This window comes from Accipiter gentilis, chromosome 11 (genome assembly GCF_929443795.1).
Source record: "Accipiter gentilis chromosome 11, bAccGen1.1, whole genome shotgun sequence".
In the NCBI taxonomy this organism is placed as follows: domain Eukaryota; kingdom Metazoa; phylum Chordata; class Aves; order Accipitriformes; family Accipitridae; genus Astur; species Astur gentilis.
The window spans coordinates 16,421,260-16,438,519 of NC_064890.1; the positions used below are offsets into that span (position 1 = coordinate 16,421,260).

Below are 17,260 nucleotides of genomic sequence, written 5' to 3' on the forward strand. Positions count from 1 at the left end.
AAACAAACCTAATGAAGAAATGCTACAGGATTTTGAATTTAAAATATTGCTTTTGTAAATTTGACCCATGTTTAATACTGCTTGCTTTAGTAACATATGGTGCTATCTTTCTTCTGTGTGAACTTCTGTCTAAAAAATGTCACCATCTCATTTAGAATAAATTATGGGAGATGAATGAGACAGTATCTGCAGTTTACAGAGCTATCAATAATAGCATTCTTAAGAAATCCGTATAGGTATGAATTATCACACTCACTAACAAATATGATAAAAAGTGCTGGTAAACAAAAAAATACATATTTTCTCTGCTTCTGTCATTTAAAATATATCCATACCAATAAATGCAGTTCTGTCACTCATAATTCCAAAAAACCTTTGGTGAATATGAAATACATTGGAAACTGTATTCTGTATACAGAAAACCTAGTTGATTATGTTAGACAACACAAACAGTGCTGTGGATGAATAGTATGGCAGTAGAAAAATGCTGAACTACAACATTTTTAGTATGTTACTGAAACTGCAATGCTATTAGATTCTATCAAGGCCCAAAGATATTCTCATGTACTTTTTAACACAACACTGAAAATTGTAGTAAGTTACACATTTGGAAGATAATGTCAGTGTTCCACTGCTGTCTAAACAATCCTTTCCATGCTATAACAGTCATCGTTCTGGATGACAAATATACTACTTTCTGTTATGTTTGCTATGCTACAGTCCATTCACTAATGCTACTCACCCTTCTAGCAATAGCTGTTCCAGATTTTCAGCAACATTTGTAAGAAATTCAGGAGTGCACACCAACTGATTGTATGAGAGATTAAGTTGCTTTAGAGTTGGACATCTGAGGTATGGATCCAAAGCAAAGGAAGGTCCAATGTCATTTCGAGAGATATCAAGATTTGCAATACAATTCATTTTCAGTAAGTAAGTTGGAAAAGAAGTGAATCGGTTACTGTGCAAATCCAAGTAAGTCAAGCATTTCAAGTTCTGAAAGAAAAGGATAATTTGTTTTTAAAAAGTTAAATGAAAATATGAATTTATAGGTTTTAAATTGAGTTATATTTTATAAAATTTATTAATTTACTTATATTTCTCTCACTAGGAAAAATAGCAGGAAATAGCAATCATACCAATGTAACCCATAACATTTCTATTACAGAATAAAATAGAAAGCATTTTCAAAATTAATTAGCTCAGTTTCATAAAATTTAACAGATAAGAATTGCCTGCAGTTCTCGGTTTCATTTACATTATTATGTTACTCAATATAACATGTCCTAAAGCAGTTCTCTGCAGTAAATGACTTGAAACAGTTCCATGAAAATACTTTTATTTCTAGCTGAACATAAATCCAGTGAATGAAAATTGAGTGAATGTATGAAGCATGCAAAAATACACACCCATATTCATGAGTAGCATTGTTATGGGTACCTTGTTAGAGACAAACAATTTATTTAATCTCAACTTTTATTACATAAAATTATGCAGAATTACTTCACACAGTTGTTCTGGAATGTTTGTAAGAGCATTTTGGTGGAGCTCCAGTTTCTCAAGATGTTCCAGATGACTAGTTAAGCAGCTATTCTGGCTGATGGCATCAATGTTCTCCAGCTCATTTGATGAAAGATCTAGTGATTTAATATATTCTTTCTCTGAGACCAATGAAGAAAGACTGTCTGATGGTCTTATATGTGGTGAAAATTTTGAGATGCCTTCTATTAAAACAAAAAACATGGGAAAACCAGCATGATTTAATTTATCACATAATTAAAATTAAGATCAATCAACTTGGGATGTAAAGATGCAGAAGACAGTGAATGTTTGGATATTGGTTAAGAACCAAATCCACGAAGACTTCTATTAAGAGACAAATTTATAAGACTGCAGGGAAGATATGGACACTTATGCACTGCACAACAGAAGTAGCTTTCGAAAGCTAATAAGGGCGTTCATGAAATTTCATTGCCTATTTAATTCTACATAAAATATTTGTGAAGCCCGGGAAAAAATAAATTCCCTGTATATGCATTATTTGTACTCCACTGTAGTATTTCCAAAATTTATCCTCCTCTTTGTAAACTAATGTATAATCTAACTAAAATCTTTGCATGCTATGCTTGTGAAAGCATTAAGGATGAAAAATCTGTTATATATGTTAAATTGTAGTTTACTTACTGGGGGATTCATCTGAAGGTAAGAATTTTCTTCTTTGTTTCATTAATGGTTCATAATCTGAGTCAGGTCCCTGGAAAATCCCAGAACCGAACAAAAAACATTTATGGACATATGCAGATATCTGAAATTATCTGAATTCCGATAATTTCTTTTTATTGTGGTTTCTTTTTATCAGAACTTCCAGGGGGAACACAAAGAAACTGTACATTTCAACTAAAAATAACAATAGGTCACATCTTTATAAAACTTACTGATCCACGCAATATGAAAGAACAGTGGATTTAAAGTGCAATGGAAGCAGTGCATTTTTTGGCAACCTAAAATGACTTTCACTAGGGTGGGGTGATAGGATGGAGCAGGATATTACAAAAAATAACTTTCTCTAGGGAAGCCAGTCTCTCCAGTTTTCCTTTACAGTCAATGGAAAGAGACGAGCTTCTTTCAAAGGAACCTGACTTTGATTCCACCAATTTGTCCTCTCATGTCTTCTTATGGAATCAGTCTCTCTTCATTGATTGCAGTAGCACTCTGAAGATTAGCTTCACTAAGGGGTAGTTAAGTCTTTGTGAATAGGCCCACAGTTTCTGTATCTGCATTTGAACATCAGACCGGAAATTTGAACAATTCACAAGAACGTGTACTTTTTATTGATCGTAAGTTTTTTCTGAAATAAACTCTCATCTGTGCAGTGATCTGGAGCACAGTAATTGCACAGCAATAGAAGGAAATATTAAATGGCAACAGTGAGACAAAAGTCTATATGGTTACATGACCTTTCCTAACACTTGATTATCAACAATTTTGCTGTAGGCAACACAGATGGACTTATAAGAAGCCTGCAATGATAAGGATCTGACTTACCACAGAATAGGAATGTCGCGGCAAAGTAGGAGAATCTCTTTGAAATGTCATTTCCCTACAATATAAGTCAGCAACTGCAATGGAATTGGACTTCTTTTTTGTAAAAAGTGAACCTTCACTTCCTAGTACAAAGCAGTAACACAGGAGGACAAATAAGTAAGAAAATGTATTTAAAGATGAGGCTCAGAATACTCCTGTAATATAGATGCTGACATACAAAGGAGAGATACATTTCAAAAGCATCAATATTGGCAGGATCTCACCTGTTAACTGTGTGTGAAATAGGCCAAGAATGTTGTCCACATGTTTTAGAGTACATGGGCCATACTAACCTAACATGCTCCAAATACGACCTGCAGCTTGTTACATTGATGATTTATCATTTAAAATTTCCAGTGGGTTGGCATTAACTATACATGTTTCTTAACACATCTTTGTGCTACTGCAGTGTAAATAAGTTTTTCAAATAGAAAAATGTTTTATTTTAATAGATAAACTTGCAGTCTCACATTTATTGAGAATGAAACATCAAATGACATTGGTGATTTAGGATTATCTGGACCCATTTAGTGTTCCTCTTCTCAAAGCTACTTTTAAAACTCCTAAAATCACTCCTGTTAGCAAAACCTGTATTTTTTTACCATAATTTATATATAACTTAATAACTTTTCTATGTGGGACAACAAATAGTACCCATCAGTATTATACGCCTGTGCTAGAGTCCTACAGAAATGAAAAATGGTGTTGAATGATGTAAAGGAAAAGACCAAAACAGAACAAAAAAAATTATTTAGGATTCTCTGATTCCAGAATTCAAATTCTTCATCTGTGATGATTTTAAGTATCCAACAGTTCTAAAACAACAGTGACATTTGAACAAACAAAAAGTATGTTGAAAATCAAGGCCACTTACTCTTAGTATTAAGTTATTGAAATTGTAGACAGAAATGCTGTTTTTTTATAAGTTAAAGGCATTCAGATTTCCTGACATGGCTACCAAGAATGATGTTGGACTGAACACAGACTTGTCAATTTACATATTCTGATCAATTAAATATCTTTGGGATAGCTTTATCTGTTAACAATATAGTCCTCTATACCAGACTTAGTTGTGCGCACTTTATTTACAGACAACCCAGAGAATAGGGATTTCTAGATCACAATACACCTGACTTCACGATGAGACAAATTGTGCTCTTGAAGGACTTGCTTTTTGCTATAAAGGCAGCATGTGAGAATAGCTCATAAACAGACATAAAAACAGTCAGTATCTAAAATTGGTTGGATGAATCCCACTCTTTCTCTCTACAACAAACTTGAATGCATGAAGAACTAATTTTAAGTGGATAAAGGTCCTAATTTTGTAAATAAAGCACATACTTGCCCATCATAAACTACTTTCCAATGTTACCACAAACAAAATTTTAGATAAAACTATTTTTTTTTGTGGGAAGTGTTTTATCTCAAATACAAATAAACAACTGAATTATGGCTATGGTCTAGCCCTGGCACACTAGATTGGGATTATAAAAAGAAAAAAAGAAAAGACAAACAATTACCTTCACTATCAATATCATCACTGAAAGGAAAAACACTGTCCACTAATGGGTCAGAAATGAAATTCCAATCATAGTTTTTATCCACTCCGTCTTCAGAGAAGTTTAGATCAGAGGAGGCTCTTGATCTATCCTCTGAAATATTCTTCATCTGGAATTTAAGCACCATTCTTGCCAGTGCAGAACCTGCATCTGTATGTATAAGAAACCGAAAAGATAGCATATTCTCCAAGAAATCCAAATAGCTTTAGAAAAATTAACAGAAATAACTTGATGTATTTTCAAGGTTTGGCAGTCTTTCTATAACCAGCTGAATGCTATGAGGAGATACTCAACTGAAGGTCTTAATCTAGAACACTTTAAAACACTTATATAGTACCATCAAGAGATATTAACACATTCTGTATAGCAAATTCTATATATACTCACTTTGTTTTCTTAATGGAGTAAGTTTATCTGGGAACAAAGGAATGAGCCAGGAAGGTTCTAGTCTCCCAATACAAAATCCTCCAAGACATATACTGCTGTTGGCGACATCAAGGCTAAGCCTCTTTAAGAGCAAGCTGATGATTTGGCTGTCTCCTCTCTTTATACTGATGGCTAAAGCACTTCGAACATCCTGCTCTCTAGCACCGTTGGCTAATAGCAATTCCACCAATTTAGGATTATTTCCTTTCTCACAAACCTAATAGAGAAAAGCAATTACAAAAACTTACGTGAGACACTCAAACAACAGCTCAGACTGCATTAAGAGACTTGTCTCAATTTCAGAGTCATTGTATTTTTAGGATCATGTCCCTTTCTCAACTACACAATTCTTACCCTTCAGAGCATATGGATGCCTAAGGCATCTGAGTACCAGCTCCCATTTTCCTGAAGTCTTTGCCCAAAATATAACAAATGCTTGAATTCTATAATTGTGATTTCTGCCATGAGTGCACAAAATATCCAGGCAAAAATGAATGGTAATTTATGTAGTTTGGTTATTGCATGTGGTCTATGGCAACTCCATTTATTTATCTGTTCAGTGGAAAAAAAGACACTTAGGGGTTATTTTGCCATGTCATCTGGATATCAGATGAACAAGCAACAATGGTGAGACTCGTCAAGCCTTGCCCAGTGCCAGGGAGCTCAGGTCCACTGACTTCAGTCAGCTTTACTCCTTCCAATCTCTCAGCCTGCATTGCTACACAGAGCAACGTTGATTGTGAATATTACAATTATTTTTTAGAAATACTTCCAGTTACTTCAATATTTCCACTGTGGTTCACTAACAGTGATTTGCCTACCTAAGACTCCATGGATGGATGGTTGGTTTCAAACCCAGCTATGCTTTATCACCCAGCCAGCTCTGCCAGCAGGAGTGAACACTTCCAAATTCATTTCACGCAGTACTGGTAGGGTTATCTCAGACTGTTTAAAAATTTGACACTGAAGCAAAATCAAGAAGTGCTCATACACAGCATTTCTCAAAAAAAATTTTAAAGGCAGTCACATTTAGCAAGGACGTCTTACAAGCAGGTGGGAACGGCCTCTCTGTTGGTATTGCTGAATCCAGATGGGATGTTTGTCTATGGTCCTATTTGAGACACCAACGTATTTCAAATAGTTGATGCTCTGGATGTGGCCACTGTCTGGATAAAGCTCTTTGCAGCTAGTGTGACTGCAAGCATTCCAAGATGTTGTATTATTGTAGCTGTGTTGATAAAAAGTCAGAACTCTAACCAGAACAGTTAAATCAGCACAAAAAGTGATGAGTATATCTATCTTTAATTACAACACAAAGTAAAAAAACCCCACTGTTCCAGGGCAGGCATTTTGGGCAAAGTCTTCTCTGCAGGTCTAGAAGACAGTGGGACTAAGCACACTGAAACCTATGCATGCACAGTGGTGCCTGCTGGTCCATCCTTATTTTGGCCTTACAGAGCTTGGAAAGAGCTGAATTTGGAGTATCAGTTCATGGATTGGGCTCTAATGGGGTTGATGCCATCTGTGTCTGATTAGTTCTGAAAAAATGACTGGGTGTTTGCAAAGCTTGACCTTTAGTCTTCTTTCTCAAAAAGTCTCCAAAGCTAAGGCTAAGTCAGTACTTGATTGAACCCAGGTTTGCATGTGAACAGGACAAACAATCAGAAAGCATGGACTTTAAAGTGAACTTGCATCAGAACTGAACTGGCAGCGTGGGCACATTCTAGCTGACAGTGACCCTATGAGCTTCAGTAAAGTGAAGGGTGTTTCAATGAACATCAGACTGAGCCTGAAGTCACCATAAGTAGCACTGGTTAACACCACTCAGGTCACAGTTAGATTGTACTGGGCATTGCTGCTGTGTTCTGCCAAATATATGTTTCCATGAAAAGAGAAAGCACAAATTTTAAAGCAATAAAACTATATATATATTTCCATATATTACCTGATAGATTAAGGAGTTTGTCTTTGTCTTCTTATTAATATCAGCTCCCAGTAGAAGTAAACATTCAGCCATAACACTATTGTACTCAATACATGCTTTTTCCAGCATCATATTTTTTATATCATCATTTTCAGCTATTTTAGCAAAACATTTACAACACAGGCTTTGAAACTAAATGGGAAGAGAAACAATCAAAGTTAGAACAAAAAAAGCACCAAAATCTTCAGTTGTGGAGCTGTCAAAAGGCAGAAGATACCTGTCGATCTCGCTGGTCAGTGAAACACATAGACATCTGGTGGAAAATGACTGTGTCAAATGATTCATGTACCAGCAGCTTTGCAAAACAAGGTGATAAATCAAGAATTGACAAGATTGTATGAAATCCCTAAGAACACAATGAGAAGACTGAAATAAGTACAGCGTTAAAAAGTGTCATTTTAAAACAGGTTGTGCAAGAAAATCAAATTTCAACCAAAAGATATGTGCTTTAATTTTTTTCTCGCTTTTAAATATACAATAATTCACAAATTGGAGAAGATCAGGAGAGAAGGCAGAAACACCTGATGTCTTTGTGTTTATATAGCTGTAGTTTCATGCTTGTTTAGCTGACCCACTTAAACAGATATTAACTGACATTTTGAAAAGCCAAATTATGCACCATAATATCTGACAACATCCTGCCTGGCACTGACGAATGTACTCATGATTTCCTGAAAATGTACAGACGAAACAATCTCCTTCTAAGGATATGAGATGAAGGTGCAGCCCCTGTCCCAATGTGTTGCTCTGTAATCCTTGAATTTGAAAAAAATACACAGGCTAAATGAAAAACTTAACAGGTGTACCTAAAAACTAAAAACAAATACAAAATTATCCCATGATTCTGCAAGTAAAGTTCACCTAGAAGGGTGAAGTGGCTAAATTACAGACTCTGTCCAAGCCTAATTGAGACTAAATCACTTCAGGCAACTTCCTTATTCCACCACATTATTTTGATTTCTCTCTACAATGGCTGCTAAGCTAACTTTGGAAGCGTTGGGTGAAAACCAGCAGTAAAGAAGGGAGGCTGTGCTTGTGATATTTTCATATTGATCCAAAACAGAATTACAGAAACTCTCACAGGAAGCTGATCTCACAGGCAATCTCCATTATGCTAGAAAGATAAAACTGGCAACAAACAAGGAAAGCTTCTTCTGAAGCAGAGGAAATGGAACTTTCACACAAGGAGGACTGAACATGTGTTTGCAGACAGAGGAGAACTCTCCTTCCATATTCAGAAGATGATCCAAAGTCTGACACAGTATTCCAGTAATACACTTCTTAAATACAGCAATCCTATGCTAAGCTTATTGCTGGTGACAGGGCTGGGAACTAAATTATTTTCTATTACTTTTAAAAGAAGGGCAATCAATACTATAATAAAGGTTACTTCATTAAATGGTTGTAGATTGACTGAATGATGGACCATGACTAAGAAATTTGTTCTAGTTTGCAGATCTCAGAAATCTTAGATGAACACCTAAATCTACACTTACATATTCTGGATTGAATATATGCCTGAAAGAAAACCATCTCTATGGCAAACATATTGGTTTAATTATAAAGGCTTATACTAATCTAGTCATTGCAATAAAATCAAAATGAAGTAAATAAGTAATTATACTTCAAATATAGCTACATTAAAATAATTTTCTAAGGTTATGCCTTTCACTTTCATCTTTGGACACAGAAATAACACATACATGCATCTGGATTTCAGTGACCTCTTTAAATCGTCGCAGAGCAGAAACCAGAACTGTTGATAGGACATGCATAGTTGCAATACACAAACTTTTTCTTGTAATCAAAGAGTGTAGAAGACTCAAACCCAAACACTGTATGTCTAGAATAAAAAAAGATTAATAATGTTGATTATTCAGACATTCTGAGTAGAATAAACCCATGACCTACATAGTGTTATATTACTAATATTCCAGAAAGTTATTTGCATAAGCTCCTACAGGGCCAGGCATAACTACAAAGTGGATGAACCTGAGGACTATGCAGTACTACAGCCTTTTCTTGCCATGTAACCTACATCACATCCAGTACTAAAGAGTGTAATAGATAGGTTACAGCTTCTATGGTTAATCAGCCCCTCCTATTACGTCATTCACATTCTACTAACAGAACACCTTCCCTACCTTGTTCGTCTGGATACATTTGTAGGGTGTGAAGCACAGTGTCAGTAGCTCCTTGCTGGGTTAAAATTTCTAGTGCACCAGTGCACTCAGCTACAGAAGCAAGTAGTTTTAATCCACACTTCTGAACGCTAGGATTTCCAATAAACTAATAAAGAAACGAACATAAAATCAGATCAAGTTTGTTCTGCTTACAATGGCAACAGAAAAGTTGCTTGTTCTTAAAGTTGTTCTTTAAGAACAAGCGACTGTTGTTCTTAAAGTATGTGAAATTACAGCTGATGTGACAATAAATAACAATAATCACAATTTCAAAAAGGTTTCTATTTCAACCATCAGTTTAAGATGATTTAAATCAGTTTAAGTTAAATCAGTCATAAGTTTAAATCCCCAGATTTTTACCTTTGATTCTGAAAATATTCCCTAGCAGCTAGTTTTCTAATGAAAAGTGGGACTTTTTTTCCTCAAAGTTGCAGTACAACCATTTACAAGTTCACACCATTTTGCTAGGATAAGGAGAGTGAGAAAAAGTACTTCCTTTGTGGTTAAAAAGGAACAAAAATGGGGTTCTTTCAGAACCGGCACAAGTGATAAACATGGTGGCAATTGAAAAAAACATGAAAAGAAAAAGATATGAAGCAACACAACACCCCATGTTGATTTGAAAAGTTTTGGGTTTAGTTATATAGCAATTCAATAGGTTATTTGTGATTATTTTTCCCAATTTTCTCCCACTTTTAGATGAAGTAAACCTAGATGAGGCCTAGATCTGTGCATAGCTGTCACAGTGACTTGCAAATCTGCAGAATTATTTCAGTGGAGTCATGCCCATGTTCCTTCTTATTCCTTCTCTAGTTTTTCATTAAAATGTTAATTTCTAGCTGTTCTGGTTGATATTGTAGTACCCCAAAACACAAACCAGCTGGGTCACAAAGAGCAATCAGGATGGTCACAAAGCACTGGAGACTGTAATACATTCTCAAGTAAAAATTATTTTGCCTCCCTTGTTAACTCCTATATCCTCAGGTCAAGAAATGTCCTTTAGATACTCTAGCACTCTTGCCAAGAGGCATAAACGTATTTGGCAAGCCTAAAATTGTTGAAAGACTTCTGAAAAACTGAATTGCTACAATTTGATTGTGGTCATGTGAACCTTGGAAACCTTGTAGAGGTGGGATTCTTCTGAAGACCATGAAGTTAAACATTTCCTATCACTAGGATTTAAGGTTCATTTGCTGTGCAAAGTGCCCAGTGTTTCCTTTGTTTAGAGTGGGTCTGCTTCAGCCTTTCCCTTTCCAGCTTCCCCTTCAAGGCACTGTGATCATTCTGTTTTCCAGTGGCTGGAAAAAGTTATAGAATTGAACAGTGAAAAGAATGGAGACAACTGAGAAACACTGTTCTGTTGAAAGTAAACAAATATGTATCCATGAAAGCCATATGAAAGAACCACTCAGTTCTATGTGTAGTCGAGGTGTAGGTATGAGGACACTTTTCATGTATAAGCTTGTCCATTAAAAAATCGCAAATAAACTGTATGCTTGAAAAAAAATTAGTCTTGTTTTTATAAATATCCTTTAGAGATATTATATAAAGTATCATCTAATACGCTCCAGAAAAGAAAGTAGGAAGAAACCCCAAATGATAAATGAAACTCGAGTTAAGATTAATTCTATCAAATCAATAGGAAAATCAATGCAGAACTAAAACTTACAAATGATTCACCATTGCAAGTGTAAAATAGTGACAAAATGCATTAGAATAAAGCTTTAACTATACCCGGTTCAAAGCATTAAGCACCAATGAATGAGTTCCCTCCAACAGACACTGGCTTTTAATGACTTTTACTGTAAGTACAAAGGCAGCATCTCCCACATCTCTGGAAGAACCATTCTGGTGTTCATTCTTCATATCTGGAACAATGGAAAACAGCCTTCCTCAGAAGAGCAGATTTAATATTCTCCCCAGTATTAACCCAATATTATTAACTCAATATAACAATCAAATTGAACACACAGGTGACTCAGAGAGCGTATCTCAGATCTTATGACATTTTCAGAATGCTGTAGTTAGACTGGAGTCCCTCCAGATTTACATTGTGGTACAAGTACATTGTGTTTGAAATGACGATTTCAGCATGTGTTTGCTCACTGCTTACTGTGAAAACGCAAAATCATGCCAAAGAACATTGCAATATATTACTTTTTTGAGTTACTGGGTTTCTCAGTGTTCCTGATACCTATTTCAGAATGCCTCTTCCTTCTGGAAAGGAGAAACCATAGAGAAGCTATAAACTAGTTGCCCTTTCTCACTTGGCAGCACATAATAGGCCAAATTTTACACACAGATGACGTTAAGTGGAAGGTGAGTACAAATAAAGGAACTGAGAAAGGTCTTTCAGATTTACCCTTCTTGTAGCTGTTGGCACTTGCAGTCAAGTGGCACTACAGAAAGTACCCAGAAATCCTTTAAAAGTCACTTCAGCATTTGTATTTGTTCCGATTACTATTTTCCCCGTGAATTACTTTTTATTCCCTATTTAACCTGCAAGTTCCAACATTGAGTTGGCGCTCTCTTTGTTTGACTATACTTTAGAAGGGCCTCCCTTTCATGATACTGGCAAAAAAAGTGCCTTGCCTACATGTTATAATACGTATGTCAAGAGTTTAATCCTGCTGTTTATTGAAAAGAAAGGAAAGTATTAGGATTATAATTCTAGAAGCAGAAGGAAACTGAAAACCTGCAATCAGTCTGCATATTAGTCAAGTTACTAGTTTCAGAGTTACTGGTTTTGTAAATGTTCAACTAAAACTGCTGAGAGATACTTGCAAAAAGTTGCTCTGGAAAAAAAAAACCAGTAGCCCATGTCTGCACTCTCACACTTAATATCAGAGGAAAGAAACAGGTTATATAGCAGTAAACACGTAAGAAGAGTTCAATCTTTCCCTAAATTCTATTAAAGGTATAGAACTAACAAAGAACATATTTTTCCCACAGTAGATTGCCTTTAACGAGTTTTTTGGTTTTTTTTAAAGGAATTTCTAAGCTAGTCACTTTGGCCTCTCCTTTTCTGTAGAAAGTAGTATATAACAGTGTATTTCATATCTTTAAATCACTGTCTTTATTTTTTTTGTGTCAAAGGTCCAATTTTTATGTTCCTTCCAAGAGATACTATTAAAACAATTGCATTTTGGGGTGCAGCAATGTTGATGTCAGTATCACCATTTGCTCTCACTTAAAGGGTATCTATGACAAAAATACACAATCACAGTGCTAGCTCCACACTTGTTCCCTTGATTCCTTAGAAGTAATGTAGCTAACTCTTCACTGATGAAATCAAGGGGAAATCAGCAATGATAATTTTGGTCTGTTACCTTCAATACCTCAAAAGTTTTCCTCCATCTTGTATGTTCTTGAAGAGTTACAGCTGCTCTCTGCTATGTACAGAACTCCAGTAAATCTTTTGAAGTCCCATTAAAGGCTGTCTCATTAGATAAGAAAGACTAAAACCCAGGTATCTAATTCTATTCTCTGATTTGCTGTATGATGCCACACCAATTATATTTTTGGATGACTTACCGGGCATCATAAAGTGTAAAAGGACTCTAAGTGCTTCCAGTTGTAGAGAGAGTGATTTTTCATGTTTCCTCATGGCTTTTACAACTTCTGATACAGCTACTGTCATTATATCCAGATGAGGGAAACTGAAAATATTGTTTACAAAATAAATAAAAAGAATGCATTTCTAAATTTTACATGTATTTGCTTCCTTAATCACACTGTGTGATAACTCTTTAGAACACTGTAAATCTTGTGTGAGCTACAAAATATAAGGTAAACTATGGTACTTTTCTTCATCATAGCAAACACATTATTTTTGTGCCATTCCATGAATCCAGCCTGTGTAACTAATTCCATTCTGGACTACTGAGAGGTAATTTGCGATCCAGTCCAGAACAGTGATACACAGAGAATATAGTATTTCACTCAGGGTGAGTGGTGGATTCATATATTTCACTTTGATACCAATCCAGATATGTGAAAAGAAACATCTTCCTTAATTTAGTGCTCCGCAACTGTCATAAAATACTGATGAATTGTCAGATATTTGTAGCATAAACAGAAAAATATCAGTCAGGTTAGGTTCTAAACTTGAAGAAAAATAATAAATCTCAATGTCATTAGCATTCCTAGAAATGGCAGTAGCCAAAGGCCACTAATTCACTTTTAAGGTTATTTTACTCTTTCATTTTATAATACTTTTTATTCCTGTGAGCATTTATGGAAGTTTTGAGATTTTCTTCTTTATAAAATGAAATTATTCATAAGAAATTCTGTGACTATATCTTGAGTCTGTCATTTCTTCACAGACAGCTTAGCATATACAAAGCTTTCAGGGAAGGCTGGAAAAACTTGGAATCACGTTCCCACCCTGTATACCACTACTTATGAGTCACAAGTTTGATTTTCCAGTCATGTTCTAGAGCATTTGCAAAAGCCAACACAAAAGTAATATTTACACAATGTTATTTTAATAACCAGAGTTAATACTGGGGGAAATTTCCTAGTTCTCAAAGGAATTCAGTGTGGCTAACAGGAGGGGAAACCATCTAGCAATAGTCTATTCAAACCTCACTGCTCAAGAACCACAAAGGGAAGAACATGCAGCTCCCTACACATATCCACCTGGGCATTTGACTACAGGGCTTAAAAAATTCAATGTCTTGAATGGAGCTGTTAGCCTGTGGTCAATTTTAATATGCATGAAACAGTCAATAATTTAAATATAATCACTTACAGCACTGAATCTCAGAAACCTTCACTTTGGAAGTGCCCACGTATTGCTAAGAATATTACCTTCCTTCGAAAACATGATTCAGAATTCTGCAGGCACTTTCAGCCACTTCAGGAGAATGTGGATGTTTCCTCATTATATCCAAAACATTCATATGTATTCCTTTAGCCAAAAGTGTCTTCCTAATATTTACTACAAAACAAAATAGTAAGCATCCCATAAGTACACCTCTCTCTCTCTATGTATAGGTCTCAAAACCAACGGAACTGCTAACTTTTTTTCCCACTTTTTACAATTTTTTTTCTCACCAAACACACACATCGTAAAAGTATAAATTAGCATGGGAAACAATTTCAGCTGAAGCTGACTTCTGTTTGCATAGCTTAATCAGAAACATTATAATTCCTGAATGCCTGATATGTTTAAATACATCTGCTATTTTTACTTATATTAAGTTACCTTAAGGGAAAGAGAACATACAGCTTTACTTCCATTTTCAAAATGTTTATTCTTAAACAATTTTTCCTTTTAATTGCACTCTGTGATAATGTAGAAAAGCTAGAATTTAAAACTTTCAAAAAACCTTCTAACTTCCAAAATAAGGCTTCAAAAATTAATTATATTTATTCATTCTATTTACTTTGTTAATTCATTTTTTTAAAATTCAAGCACCCAAGCACATGTTGTAGCTATAATGTAACCAATACAACTCAGAGCACTATAAAAATATTCTACATTATCATAGTAACTACCACTTGTCATTCCCAGTTCAGTACATCCATTTCAAATGGTTAATTCAAGCAATATTCAAGCATTGCGCCAGAGGGTTTTACTAAGCTTCTTTATGTCTATCATTTCTGGCGTAAGCACATTCATTTAGGGGGAAAAAAAGAAGACAAAAAAGACAAAATAAAAATTTGCTTTAGATTTACAAATAGAGTCAGAGGCCCACTTGTCAGTAACATGTTATGAAAATACCTGGTATAATATATAATGGTGTGCATACATTTATGAGATCTATTTCTTGATATAGATATATATTTATCTCATAAATAACTATAAAATCTTTTCATTGTTAGGTTTTATGGACTTGGATGGCTCAGTAACCTAGTGATAAAACAATGCTTTCTCACCTAGAGAATGATAATTAACTGCTAGTCTTTATCTTCCTATCTAGCCAGTGGTTTTCAATGTGCAGCCTACAAACCACCATTTCAAAGGGTTCTAGGAAATGTATCTTATAAAAGCAGGCCAACTGTCAGTAGGCTTAAATACTCTACCCAGGGGTCCACATCTCCACTGGAAAATTTTGAGGGGGTCTGCAAATCGGGAGTTGGGAAACCATGTTAGGGACACAATCAGGACTAAAGCAATCTTGAAAACTGTTATGCACATGCTTAACTTTCTATAAGTGATTTGATTCACTGAAGTCAACAGGACTGCTCAAATACTCTGTGTTAAGCAAGAAAATGGTATTTGTTGGGCTGTAATCCTTACTCATGTGATTTTCAACAAATGCTGCTCTTGATGAAATTCAAACATGTGATAAACAAGTATACAAAAAGAATGCACTCTTTTCATGTCTCCTGCTCCAAAAAATAGCAATTGCAACACACAAACTGGCAAAGAGCTCTTTACTTCCACATACTCTCTTTGGTACTAGCCAACAATAGCTTTTTCAAAGCAAGGAATAAACTTCCTACTAAACACAACTACATAATATTCTAGTCACAGGGAATATTGTATTCATACACCACACTAAATATTATTTAATGTTACGGTAATAACTTTCTGCTGAATTAGAAAGTAAAGATAATTAAATTCCCTTACCATTTTGTTGTGACAAAATTGCCAAGGTACTAGCAGCTGCCTGAAACACTTCTTTTGAAGATGAGTGCATCAGCATGGACAGCATCACTGCTCTGTCTATTGGGAACCTTTCACAGAGAGAAACAAATCACTGCACATTGACCACATTACAGCAGTTACTTCATATCTGTAGTTCAGTCTCCTAAAAAGGTATTAAGCGACATAATTAAATCTTCAGATGATTTTACTTGGCTTCTAATATAAGACAGCACCTGCTCCCCCCAACTATCTCTTTTCATCTGATTTGTGGGAAAATGAGCACTGCTTTTCCATACTTCTTACATACTAGATATCTTAATCTTCTCTATTTTCCCTACTCTTAAATTCTTTAGTTCTCTCTATCCTTGTTGCAACTGAAGAAGAAATTCCTTTTGAACTATAAAAATTAGCTTTATTAGACTGTGTTCTGACCTTTTATTAAAACACTAGCAACTTTGCCTGAGTCAAGGTTAGCACACTTTTCAAGAAACTTTCCCAAGTGTTGTTGATCACCATGCGTTTCATCATATATTAGAAAACAAGAAATAAAAATAATTGAAACATGAGACCCCAAATGGCCTAACAGCAGGCTTTCGGTTTTTTAATTTCCAAAAATACAGTTCAAGACATTAACACTGACTGATTATCTCCATCTCCAATCTTCTCATGAAGGTTGCGTTGATACAGAAACAGATTTTTCAAAGCCCAGCACGCAGCCTCCTAAATATAAACCAAGAGGAGACAAAGGATTACAAAAATATGCTTTTAGAATATCAAAAATATATGAAAAAAAATTAAATAGTTTGTTTTTCAGTCTATGACAAAGGTACAAGGTGCCTTATGTAGAAATACAACAAGATGTGGACTGTCACATTCTTTACAGCTGGGATAGGCCTGAGTTACAAACATTTGCCACAATCTCATCATGTGATTTGCATTTTGATACCTATTTTAGGCTGAGATTAATTCTTCTGTTGATGGGCTTGTGTTTTGCTGCTGTATTCAGAAAAGCTACGTAAACAACAATCTTTGGATGGCCAAAGTTTCAGGTAACAAGTCTCATCTTAACTACCTACAGTTGATCCAAAGGAGTAACTGAAACCAGTTGAGGTGAGCAAAGATAAGAAAGGCAAGAAAGGTAAGATTTATTCTAAATCTAATCCAGTCCTTAAGGCCTTGTTTGCCTGAGGATATATAGGAGAAAGTGATGTTGCTAAACATTTTATTTAATGCATAATGCATTCTCTCTACAGCCCCATCATCCAGAAATTCTCACCAGCACATCTGTGTTTCTTCGGTGCAGTTCTAATGCTCTGTAACATGCTTCCAACCAGCATAATTTTTCTTCATCCTCCTCTTCTTTTCTTTCCTCTAAGTCTTGGTTTAAGAATATTGTTTCAGCTTGAAATAAAAAAATATTTACAATAAA

The 17,260-nt window shown here is 35.2% G+C and overlaps 2 protein-coding genes across 5 annotated transcripts in view; one reads left to right on the forward strand and one right to left on the reverse strand.

The window, feature by feature from the left end:
• Nucleotides 1-17,260, forward strand: part of ERGIC2 (ERGIC and golgi 2) — a 296,444-nt gene that overhangs the window by 65,154 nt on the left and 214,030 nt on the right. The window lies entirely within an intron of this gene.
• The window catches only part of LRRK2 (leucine rich repeat kinase 2), a 70,179-nt gene that overhangs the window by 33,086 nt on the left and 19,833 nt on the right, over nucleotides 1-17,260 (reverse strand). For all 4 annotated transcript variants that reach the window (XM_049814291.1, XM_049814292.1, XM_049814293.1 and 1 more), the window contains 16 exons: nucleotides 17,108-17,232; nucleotides 16,472-16,551; nucleotides 15,814-15,920; nucleotides 14,046-14,175; nucleotides 12,768-12,892; nucleotides 10,968-11,101; nucleotides 9,195-9,339; nucleotides 8,754-8,893; nucleotides 7,268-7,396; nucleotides 7,012-7,182; nucleotides 5,028-5,283; nucleotides 4,602-4,790; nucleotides 3,043-3,164; nucleotides 2,182-2,251; nucleotides 1,501-1,721; nucleotides 743-993 (listed from right to left, as the gene is read on the reverse strand). In XM_049814291.1, the coding sequence (XP_049670248.1) occupies nucleotides 743-993; nucleotides 1,501-1,721; nucleotides 2,182-2,251; nucleotides 3,043-3,164; nucleotides 4,602-4,790; nucleotides 5,028-5,283; nucleotides 7,012-7,182; nucleotides 7,268-7,396; nucleotides 8,754-8,893; nucleotides 9,195-9,339; nucleotides 10,968-11,101; nucleotides 12,768-12,892; nucleotides 14,046-14,175; nucleotides 15,814-15,920; nucleotides 16,472-16,551; nucleotides 17,108-17,232 (2,395 nt within the window). The remainder of the gene's footprint in view (nucleotides 1-742; nucleotides 994-1,500; nucleotides 1,722-2,181; nucleotides 2,252-3,042; nucleotides 3,165-4,601; nucleotides 4,791-5,027; nucleotides 5,284-7,011; nucleotides 7,183-7,267; nucleotides 7,397-8,753; nucleotides 8,894-9,194; nucleotides 9,340-10,967; nucleotides 11,102-12,767; nucleotides 12,893-14,045; nucleotides 14,176-15,813; nucleotides 15,921-16,471; nucleotides 16,552-17,107; nucleotides 17,233-17,260) is intronic.